General features: G+C 37.6%; 1 protein-coding gene across 2 annotated transcripts in view; it reads left to right on the forward strand.

Moving 5' to 3' along the window:
- disco-r (disco-related basonuclin zinc finger protein) overlaps positions 1–8,941 on the forward strand; it is a 128,567-nt gene extending 119,626 nt beyond the window's left edge. For both annotated transcript variants that reach the window (XM_073973541.1, XM_073973542.1), the window contains exon 3: positions 736–8,941. In XM_073973541.1, coding sequence (XP_073829642.1) covers positions 990–5,396 — 4,407 coding nt within the window. In that variant the 5' untranslated portion in view covers positions 736–989 and the 3' untranslated portion in view covers positions 5,397–8,941. The remainder of the gene's footprint in view (positions 1–735) is intronic.
- Positions 8,942–12,703: the final 3,762 nt, after the last annotated feature.

The raw sequence follows: 12,703 nt of genomic DNA on the forward strand, positions 1-12,703 counted from the left end.
TTGTCCCTTATGGCATTTTCCTAGGTTTTACCATTTTTGACATATAGAATTTCAAATTGGGACAATTCACTGACTGATCGTGAAAACCTAAGCAACCCTAAAAATGTGAACATTGATCGCGATTTATGTAAAAGGCGTTCCGGCAATTTTTTTTTGTTTTTGAAAATTGTAGTTTCCGAATTCGCTAAAACGTCCCAGGTGTAAGCTCCTTTCATTTAAATTTGGTTCAAGAGGGGGCCATTTCAAATCTGGTATCGATATAGCCCATTTTCAATACCAAACGTCCTAGGACTAATAGACAATTCTGTGTCAAATTATGAAGCTCTATCTTAAATATTGCGAGCTGTATCTTGTTTCAACATACAAACGGACAGAATTTTGAGCTTAGAATTTTGAGCTGATCAAGAGTATATATATATTTTACTGGGTCTCCGACCAATATTTCGACATGTTACGAACGGAATAACAAATATTATGGTGCAGGGTACACAAATGCCGAAATGATAAAGTATCCATGTCTGGCTGTAGAATTATCATTTGTTTTTTCTGGTATCTAATCATATTGAGCTTGTATTATTTTTGTAATTTATTTATAATATATAATAATATATTATTAATACAAATATTAAAATTTAGCAATCAGTTTTATACCAACTAATTTTTAAACAATTCCCAGCAAACACACAACAATGTATAATAATTTCATTTCTTCGTTCTGTTTTTTTTTTCTTGCAGATATCACCGACAACAAAACTTTACAAGGCAGTATTAGGAAGCCCTCCATCTGCAAACAAACAAAATGCTGATTGCGGTTTCAAAATCTACTAAACAATTCATAGAATTTTTAAATATTGCTCAAAACCAACAGTCACAGCCGCAACAACAGCAACAGCTACAAAAACAAAACAATCAAATAAAACAACGAACGACAAATACAACTACAACATTTCTAGTCTTGCAGAAAATTGCTAACAGCAAATATCGTTTTAATGAATATTAATCAAGAAAAACAACAGCAACAGCATCAGCAACAACATCAACAAAAACATTACCAACAACATCAATCCTACCATCACCAACAGCAGCATCACGAACCATCACAATACACCTCATTGAACGGTTTCCAGCAGCGGCATACAGTGACCACAATCCAACAGCAACAACACCAACAACATTCATCATCATTGCCGACCCTTAACAAGACGGCGGAGTACGAATTGGAATATCTTAAAAAAGCGCATGCACATGCACAAGCAACATTGGCCTACAGCTACGAACGTCATTTACAACAACAGCAGCAACATTACCATCACCAGCAGCAACAAGCTTCTCAACGCACGAATTTCGAACACGAATATATTGACAAGTGCAGCACATCCCATCCGCACAACACCTCCTACAGTATTCACCAACAATTGGTTGCCAGTCCCCATCATTCATCATCTTCGTCGGTTAGCTCCTCCATGGTTATGTCACCAAGTAGGCGACCTTCGCCACCCAGAGCTGCTGCACATCCCATGAATATGCATTTAAGCGCCATGGCTCATGCCCAAATGCAGTTTCAATTGCAACAAAAGTTGACAGCAGCAGCGGCCCAGGCAGCCGGTAATGCGGGTCATACATCACATGGTGGTGGTGGTGGTGGAGGTCTTGCCCCTCCTCCAGGTCATATGGGAAATTATTTTCGTAATCCCGCATCGCCAGCAGGAAGTGGGGGAATCACCCCGTCGACAAGTACCACAACAAATACCACATCAAGTTCCAGTGCTTCCAGTAACTCTTCAACAACTGCTCCCAGCTTGGCTGCGGGCACAAATACATCTACAGCAACTACAATGGCCACGCTGCACAATCCCTTAAACCACTTGCAAAGCATGCAACCTTTTGATTTTCGCAAAATCAATTCAGCGGCTTTGGGAGCTTTTCCTGGTCTTCCACCTCCAGCACGCTTGAGTCCCAGTGAATTGGCTCATCATCAACATTTACAGCAGCAAGCGGCTCAACAAGCTGCCATGTTGGCCCAGGCAAGACGCCGAATAAATGAGGCAACCACGCCAGCAGAGAAAAATGCCGCCGTGGCGGCAGCAGCAGCTGCTGCAGCACAAAGTAATCAATTTTTCAATGCAATGGCAATGTCGGGACATCCGCTGCCCTTCCACCTACCACCACCTCCGCCTATGCCGCACATGCATCCTCCTTCACCGGGCGCATCTGGTAGTGCAGGACCCAATGCGGGGTTACCACCAGGTTTGACCAGTAATCAAGTGGCTGCCATTGCGGCGGCAGCAGCAGCTTCGGGAAATCCCATGCCTCACAGCTTTTTAAGTTCGCATTTTCCTGGTCTCAATCCTGCCCTAGCAATGGCCAAACCACCACATCTTTCAAAAACCCCTGAATTGGATAAACAAAAGTTGTCCGATATGAATCATTTACGTGATTCATCGGGCTCACGGCGAACACCACCGGCTCGCAGTATGTCACAATCCTCACTTTCTAATGTAACGGTGAGCCAACAGTCATCTTCAGGGGGATCTTCATCATCATCAACCTCGTTGGGACATCAACAGCCCGGAAGTCAATACCAAAGTCAAAGGGATCTTAGAGATCCGGTGAATCATAGTCATCGCAATTCCCTGCAGCATGATACGTCGTCATCAACCCAAAGCCAAAGGCTTTCGCGCATATCATCTACGAATTCAGCGCTGAGACCGGGACGTAAGGCCCACTCGCCGGGTAAACGGCAATGGGGTTCACTGCCAGCCAATTTGGGAACACAGTTTATCAATCCTGTGACGGGCAAGAAACGTGTACAATGCAATGTATGTCTCAAGACATTCTGTGATAAGGGGGCCCTGAAGATCCATTTCTCAGCGGTACATCTGCGCGAGATGCACAAATGCACGGTAGACGGCTGTAATATGATGTTCAGTTCGCGCAGATCTAGAAATCGCCACAGTGCTAACCCCAATCCCAAGCTGCATTCTCCCCATCTAAGACGCAAAATATCACCACATGACGGCCGCAGTGCCCAACCCCATCCGCTATTGCTACAGCCACCGAATGGTTTAATGGCTGGCCTGAATCCATTTGGAAGCTTCCCCATGTTAACACCACCACCTGATATGCGTCACCATCCCATGGGCGCCTTGGGTGATCACAAATACAATCCCGAACTTATGCAAAGATCTTATATGGATCCATCGCTTATGGGCCGATATGAAGGTCGCCAAATGCCCATTTCTGAGGTTATGGGTGATGATGATGACGACGATGATGGTATGGATGGTGGCATACATATTGGCGATATAGACGATGATGATGACGACGAAGATGGCGAAGGTATTGTTGTGGTCGGTGATGAGGGTGATAGTATGTTGGATAAGACAACTTCTGAAGACTTTAGCATAGAAGACACCGGCGCCGATGAAACCTCCTCAACAATGGGTGGTGGTGATAACAGTCGAGATCACTTCGATCGTTCCCTGTACTCCAAAACTCCAACTGAGTATTTCAAAACCAAAGATAAACATCATGATTCAGGCAAGAAAGATGAGGCTGAGGAGGATGGTCACAGCACTGTGGAGAGGCATAGTACAGAGAGTAATGATGATACGTTGAGTGTGACGGATTCTTGTAGTATTAGAGAAGACTATGAGGGCTCCTCTACCGCCCACTCAACACAAAACAACCCCACAAATGGCACAACAAATGCCAACAGCTCCGCCAGTAAACGCAAGCGTAAAAATCAAAATCCTGTGCGTTGTGCGGTACAATCGACCGAAAATTCCTGTGATAATTCCAATGATTATGATATGGCTAATGATGTGACCATAAAATCCGAGACAAGGGATGGAGAGGAGGCACAGTCTCTCATAAAAGAAGAACCACAAGATGATGATCCCATGTCTTTGGATTTAACCAAACGTACAAGGAAAAGTGAAGATCCCACAAGTGAAAGCACAAAAGTATTACCCTCGCCACCATTGACACCGTCAACTTCGACCACTGAAGTAAATAGGAATAGTTCAGTACTCACAAATCTACCAGTTAAACAGGAACCTCGAGAAGAAGATGATGTAGAATTTTTGGCCAAATCAAAGGTAGATCAGAATCAGGAAAAAGTATCTAAGACGGGATGCGACAATTCGTTAGACTTATCCTCCGGCGAAAGGCAAGACGTGGAGGAAAATAATCCCAAAGAAAATGGATGTTTTGGCGGTCTCCTCATGCCCGTAATCAAAGAAGAACCTCGTGATGAAATGGCCCACTCTCCAAGTGCAAATCCAAGTAGCGAACACGAAGAACCCGAGGAGGAGAACCGTTATTTGCGAATTAAAAAAGAACTAATGGATGATAATTTCAAGCTAAACATATCCGCAGAAGATAACAATAATCTGCCCGAAAATCTAAGCACCACCTCAGCGATGCCCACCAACAAACTCCAAAGCACAGAGGGCAAGCAAACAACTGAAGAACAAAATGGTGGAGAATTTATTGCGGAGGATGCCGAGGTACCCATTGATAAAGATAATCCCCTCAAGTGTACGGCCTGTGGTGAGATTTTCCAAAACCATTTTCACCTCAAGACACACTATCAAAATGAACATTTGAAACTGCATCACAAGTGTAACATTGATGGTTGCAATGCAGCATTTCCATCGAAGCGGAGTCGCGATAGGCATAGTTCCAATTTGAATTTACATCGCAAACTATTATCAACCAGTGATAATCATAATTTAGATCCACTACCCGACTCAATGATGTTGAATAGCAGCAAACACTTCAATGCTCCACCAACGACAAACAATATATCAGCATCATTGCAAGCAGAATTTTTGGCCCGCCTATACGCCGGAGCTCATGGGCTGCCACCGCTTAATTTTGAGGCACTCAAACAACATTTCCCCCCAACGAATCAACAAACTGCAATGCCTCCCACATTTCCCGATGCCACAGCGGCCTTTATGTCTGATCCAAGATTTTTAATGCAACACAGTGGTAATCCATTGTTATTCTCAGGTCTTCCTGGACTACCCGGTTTTCCCCACCTATCACCTCATTTACTGGCTGCCACCTCATTCAATGGTTTAAATCCATTTATGGGTCGTAGACCATCATCATCCGAATCTCATTCACCACAATCGGTAACACCACCAAATCAAAAGGCTTCCAATATGTACTCCAACAACAATAACAATAATGAGCAAGATTTACGCAACAATCCATCACCAACAGCGACAGCAGCAGCAACACAAGATGGCTCAATGCTGCAGCAGCACTCCCTTTATGGTGGTAACACCGCAACTAGTTCCTCTCAGCATACAAATCCCCAACATGCAAATCATCATCAGCAACAACATCATAACTCATCTCCAACTACCGATCGTGCATCATGACCCTCTACTATGCAACTTCCGTCATCATCAGCAGCAGCACATTTTCTACCCCATCATCAGATGCACTTTCCCGAATTAATGGCTTACAGACAGTAAGTTTTGTAAATGTTACAAAATAATGTTATACATAAGGTGCAATATTTATTATTATAATCTAACAAAGACCGGTAAATATATTTTAGAATTTGAGGTAAGGTTGTTAGGAAAGGAGATACATATGTATGTCACAAATAATAATAACAAAAATGCGGATTCGCTCTATAAATTAAATTCCAGTTAAGATAATTTTTGCCTATGACATCAATTATTCTTAATTAATTCTTCCAATTGCACAGTGTAACAAAATTCAATTCAAAATATTCGAGTTAACATTACGAGGAATCCTTGCATTTATGTATATAATGTCTTTAGCACTTTACTGACAAGAATGTGGGGAATGTTTTTGGTTCAAATGGGTTCTTTTGGTTTTTTTCGAAAATCGTTCAAAAATTCCTTTTAAATGTGATCATATCAGAACAAAAATTCTACATATTGTTCGTCATAAAATTTTACTAAAGGTCTCAGAAAACACAAAATCTGTAAACCTGACCCAACCAGGAATGTATAAAAATTAAAAACACGTTTGAGGGATAAAATAGTACTTCATCTGAGTTTATTCAAAATTGTTCCCAAGATGTTATATTCGAGGGATGATGTCAAAGACCAAAAAAATCTACGTCAAATTTCACCAAAGGTCACCACTGAAATGAAGTCTCCATTTACATTATATACATCGCTCATTTACTCAAGGTGTGGCATAACTCAAAAATGCCTTTGTGAGTTAGCAATTTCTATTTTTTCTACGACTTCTACTTCATCTTGTTGATATCTCTATAACTCAACGAGTAACAGATTATTTGCTAGGAGTTTGGCATAATTTAACAAAAACGTTTTTTGAGTTTATGAATCACTAAAACACTTGAAGCACTTGATCTTGAAAATCTTTATAAATTAATATAAAATATCGTTCATTGCTAATTACATCACTGCGGAACGGCTGGACCAATTTGGATATTTATTTCGAAATATTGTTGAACTTGTGGTTTTACGGAAAGAAACTTGATCTCGGTCACTTTTTTAAATATTTAACATGCTACATTATGTTACAAAAGTACTGAACCGATTTTCCTGAAATTTTCAGGAAATATACAGGAATTTCGGGAGTGTAGGGCGGGCACCTACCATATGCCCTATTTTAAAAAATTCTATATTTGCAAAAGTTCGAATGTTGATTGAATGAATTGAAAATGAATTTGCGAGACAATTGTGGTTGTGTCCCCGCTATATTTGGAAAAATTATGGACGTATCTCAGAATGCACATCTTTAGGGCCCAAAGACCCGGCCACGCCTACTTTTAAATTAAATATCCCAATATTTATGGGAAATAAAAATAATTTTAGTCATTAATATGCAAAATGTCATTCATTCGTGCAACAAGAAATAATTCTTTCAGATTTTTTTTTTCATTTAATAGTATTGTTTAAAAAAAATTTCGAAGTGGTTTGTGCGGAACCTTTTGTTATAATAAAATGGAATGAATGTTATTTTAGGTATTAGTAGGCAAAAGTTTAATCATTCTCACTAAAGAAAATCATTTTTGAGAAAAAATGTCAAAAGTCATAACCCTAATGTATTCCTGATCAGGATATTATCCAGAGTAGGTCTAACCATGTCCGTCTGTTGTAGTCACTCTAGCGTCCACAATAATTGTTGTCTTTTTGTTTGTTTTAGTCACATTTTTATCGAACTATTTGTAGTTTGACATTTGAGATTCCCAGTTGTCACAACACTTCTCCACCAAAACGGGTCAACATAGGTTCTTGTTTTGGTAAAGCCCGCATATAACGGTACCTCCCGATTTTCTGTATTTTAAGAAGTTTAGAAAAATTTTTTGACATTTGAATTTCCCAGTGGTCACAAAACTTCTTCATAAAAAATGTGCTACAATTGGTTTGCTGTAGTCTCCTGAGGAATTCGAAAAACATCGATTCAAACTAGCGCCTGTTTGACCGGACAAAACGTGGAATTGATGACTTCATCTAATTCCAGCACATCAAGAAAAAAAGACGTGGTCAAAGATTTTCGTCGCCAATAGATGCTATAAAAGCGTTAAAAAACCATGTTTTGGAGGTGTCTCAATCAAGCCACTGTAAACAACCCAACACATGACGTATGTCAATCTGTCCAGAGTACGCTTAGGCTAAAAACTGTTATACTTTCCAAACAAAAAAAGCCAAATGACGCCTGGCGACACTGTGTGTTGTCTAGGCCAGAAAGTTTTTTGTGTCCCTCGTATCAATCAACCACTATAACCAAGTCATTTATTTATGTCATTTATCGATATTTTCCGAAAAACTGTCTGAAGGAGCGTTTCAATGCTTTTGCGATGTACTAGAGAGCTCTTAATTATTGTCTTGGCTACAATTTTTGTCTTAGTGTTGGATTGAAAATCTCAATGGTTTGGCTGTTATATGCCAACATATCCGAAAAACGTGGATGAAAACCTTCAAAATCGGGAGGATCGATTTTCACCGTAGACATATGATTCAGTGGACTTTTTTGCTCAATACAATCGCAGGAATCAGAATGGCGACGCGCCTCTTAAAGTTGTTCTTCCTTCCATAAAAATCGCCACGCCCAAATGTCCGCCCTTCTGTCTGTCACAAAAGTTCAAATTTTTCGTTAAGATGGCGCGTACAAGAACTCTCCAAGGGAGTAATCGAATGGGTCATAACTTTACATATGGTAATATATCGGTATACTCTTCAGAGTGAAATTTAGAAAAAAAATACAGTTTAACAGCTCGTCTCGGATTTTATACCCTACTCCACACTGTGGTAAGGGATATTATGTCTTTGTACATTTGTATGTAACATGCATAAGATAACGAGATAGTCACTAATAATAAGTTTCTGAGTCGATTTATGCATGTCCGTTCGTCCGTTCCCAACGTACAGCTCGCATTTATTGTCCGAAAAATAAGGGAATATAATTTGTTTAGCCATAGGAAGATTGCTATTGCTTTTGGTGAAAATTGGTTCAGATGTGGATATAGCTCCCATATATAATTTCGGCCGATTTCACGTATTTTCTGCACCAAAGAAGCTATATATGTCCCATTTCGATCACCTAGGGTGATCACATTTTTACAACATCATTTCCCTGAATATTTTGATGAATTTTTATTTAATATCAGATTAAATCTGATACGTTAAAATCCCTATCGCACAAAAATATACTTCAAAATTTTTAGTTTTACTGTATCAAAAATCTGATGTCATAGGAAAATTAGTCTTACTTTTTACGAAATTTTACATGCAACAACAATATCGTTCTTAAAATAACAAATCTTTCTAGAAGACCTGCATACTACTACATCCAGATACCCCTAAAATGTCACTTTACCGAAAAAGAAAATACGTATATTTGAATCATTCAAAATCGTTTCACATCGACCAGAACAAAAAAATGAAAAAAAAACATATTGGAAAGCATTGACGAAAAATTATTTATAAATAAATTTATGAATACAATTCATAGAAAAAGGCTAGAGTACATGAAACGCAAATCATTAAAAAATCGAAAAATATAAATATATATATAAAATCGACAAAGCTAAAAATAATACTCAATACAAATGTTTTTAACAATTGAAAAAAAGGCAAATTAAAATACAAACAAATATATAAATAAAACGAAGAAATAAGAAAAAAATACACACAAAAATTAAGTTCAAAGAAAATTAGAAAGGAAACAATAAAATTTTATATTTTATTTGCTATATATGACCTCATATAATTTGGACTGTTGCTACTCTCTTATGTATTTCATTGCCTGTTAATATTATTGATAATTATAAAAATCTCCTTAGGAACTTCAAAATACCATTAAATTTGTTTTCACAAATTTATTATTTTCTTTGTTAATATGCGTACAATTTTTTTCGACATTTTTTTCGTATTTTTGTATGTAAGAAAATCATAAATGAAAACAAACACACATATTAGTTAAAATATTACGTATAAACATTTTAAAATAAATAATAAATATATATTACAAATAATAATAAAATATTGTAATTATAATTGATATTATGTATTATTGTAATAGTGTCGATTAGTTATTAAGTGTAATTAATTGAATAACTTAGTAAATATATTTAAATATAGAAATATAATGAAACAAAAGCTACATAAACAGTCTTCAAAATGTTTATCAAATAAATTAATAAACAAATAATGGAAATATAAGCAAAATATATATTTTTTTATTGTAATTTTTGTTCTTCTGGTAAGTACATTACATTCTGGTAAGTGCATCATGAATTCAATATAAAATTTCCTCGTCCTCACATATATAAGAATCGTGATCTTTCACTCAAGTAAGGGCCAGAGCCACGTTGAGATCATGAAAAGTTTTTGGGAACAAAAGTTATATTTTTTTGTGTCGAAAGAAAATGGTTTTTAAATGGTTTTATTTAGCTCACCCCGTTTGTTTTTTTTTTTTTTTAATGGTTTTATTTAGCTCACCCCGTTTGTTTTATTATTTATTTTTGGGTCAAATTTAGTAATTCAAATTTCACCCTCTTCCTGTCAACCGATTAATCTGAAATTTTGTATACACTTTGGATTTTGGTGACAATACAATTATATTTATTCATTATCATTATAAATTCAAGATGGCGGTCGCTACAAAATGGCGGATAACGTAGGTTTTATCAATCCCATCAATATGGGTATCAAATGAAAGGGCTCAACAAGCTCAACAACAATATACTATAAAAAATTGAAATCCAATATGGCGGCCGCTACAAAATGGCGGATAACGTAGGTTTTATCAATCCCATCAATATGGGTATCAAATGAAAGGGCTCAACAAGCTCAACAACAATATACTATAAAAAATTGAAATCCAAGATGGCGGCCGCTACAAAATGGCGGATAACGTAGGTTTTATCAATCCCATCAATATGGGTATCAAATGAAAGTGCTCAACCAGTAGAATACAATGTACTATATAAAATTAAAATCCAAGATGGCGGCCGCTACAAAATGGCGGATAACGTAGGTTTTATCAATCCCATCAATATGGGTATCAAATGAAAGGGCTCAACAAGCAGAATACAATATACTGTAAAAAATTGAAATCCAAGATGGCGGCCGCTACAAAATGGCGGATAACGTAGGTTTTATCAATCCCATCAATATGGGTATCAAATGAAAGGGCTCAACAAGCTCAACAACAATATACTATAAAAAATTGAAATCCAAGATGGCGGCCGCTACAAAATGGCGGATAACGTAGGTTTTATCAATCCCATCAATATGGGTATCAAATGAAAGGGCTCAACAAGCTCAACAACAATATACTATAAAAAATTGAAATCCAAGATGGCGGCCGCTACAAAATGGCGGATAACGTAGGTTTTATCAATCCCATCAATATGGGTATCAAATGAAAGTGCTCAACCAGTAGAATACAATGTACTATATAAAATTAAATTCCAAGATGGCGGCCGCTACAAAATGGCGGATAACGTAGGTTTTATCAATCCCATCAATATGGGTATCAAATGAAAGGGCTCAACAAGCAGAATACAATATACTGTAAAAAATTGAAATCCAAGATGTCGGCCGCTACAAAATGGCGGATAACGTAGGTTTTATCAATCCCATCAATATGGGTATCAAATGAAAGGGCTCAACAAGCTCAACAACAATATACTATAAAAAATTGAAATCCAAGATGGCGGCCGCTACAAAATGGCGGATAACGTAGGTTTTATCAATCCCATCAACATAGGTATCAAATGAAAGGTCTCTAGAAGTAGAATACAATTTACTATGCAAAAATTGAAAAATTGAAATCCAAGATGGCCGCCGCTACCAAATGGCTGATAACAATTTTTTATCAATCCCACCAATATGGGTATCAAATAAAAGGGCTTGACAAGAAGAATACAGTGCACTATACAACCTTAATATTTAGGATGCGTGCAGACACTAAATGGCGTATAATTACGATTTAAATTTAGAAATTGCATCTGTAATTTAGGTATCTGATTAATCCAGCCTGAATCCACCACCCAAGTTAAGATTTTTTATCGTGTTGAGGACTGTGTGGCGTTAGGTTGGCTAAAAATGATACGTCATTAGCGGTACACCACCCAAGTTAAGGTGAAAGGTTAAAACGCGCCGAGAACTGTATGGCATTAGGGTGGATAAAAATGATATGTCGTTAGCGTTTTCCCCTCAAGACTCAGGCGCATCTTGTTGTACATAGCCTTGCCCCTTTATTGGACCATGTCCATTACTCGTGGGAACAAAATGGTAAAAAAAATATATAAAAAATACAAACACAAATAAAACAGAAACTGTATAAACAGTATAAAGCAAAATGAGCTAAAGAAAGTAAAGGTGATAGAAATAGTCGATTACAGAAACGACGGGTACAATTAGCGTCAAAAACACCTGAGCAATATGAGGCCAAGTTAAAAAAGCAACGTCAGCGATATACACAAATGACGGCGTCAAAAACACCTGAGCAATATGAGGCCAGGTTAACAAAGCAACTTGAGCGATACACACAGATGATAGCGTCAGAAACGCCTGAAGAATATGAAGCCAGGTTAACAAAACAACGGGAGCGATACACACAGATGTGTGTTGCCTTTAATACTATCATGGGCTTCTACAATACATAAAATGCAGTAGTGGATCACGCAGTCGTATACTTAGGTGCGAAACTGTTTGAAGAAGGTCAAGCCTACGTGGCTCTTAGTAGAGTAAGATCTTTGCAGGGACTACGTATAGAGGAGTTGGACTGCAATAAACTAACGGGCAGGAAACCTTGCAATAATGAAGAACTAAATGAATGCGAAATAAACACTAAAAACTAGAAAATAAAAATAGGTAAAAAAACTTTTTAAGTTAAACGGTTTTATGTTAAACATACATTGCAATGTTTAAGATAAATGTACCAAAAACAAAAAATAATAAAATAGATACAGTCGTGGGAATTATAAACATATGCATAGACTAGACTAAAATAAAACCGTGGGGCACGTCAATTGTCTACAATCGTTGATTAAAATGTTTGTTTTGTAATGTTACACTATAATTAGGCAGTTGTTCAATCGACAACGATGGACGTGTGATAAGTAGGGCTAGAATGTGGAAACAAGCTAGCAAACTCGATTATAAGCGAGTTTAAGGGTTTCATAGTGGTGAGCGAGTAGTACTTTGTCGATTAAAGACAAACTACGAGC

Source organism: Musca autumnalis, unplaced genomic scaffold (assembly GCF_047663935.1).
Source record: "Musca autumnalis isolate F117 unplaced genomic scaffold, ASM4766393v1 scaffold_3, whole genome shotgun sequence".
Lineage (NCBI taxonomy): Eukaryota > Metazoa > Arthropoda > Insecta > Diptera > Muscidae > Musca > Musca autumnalis.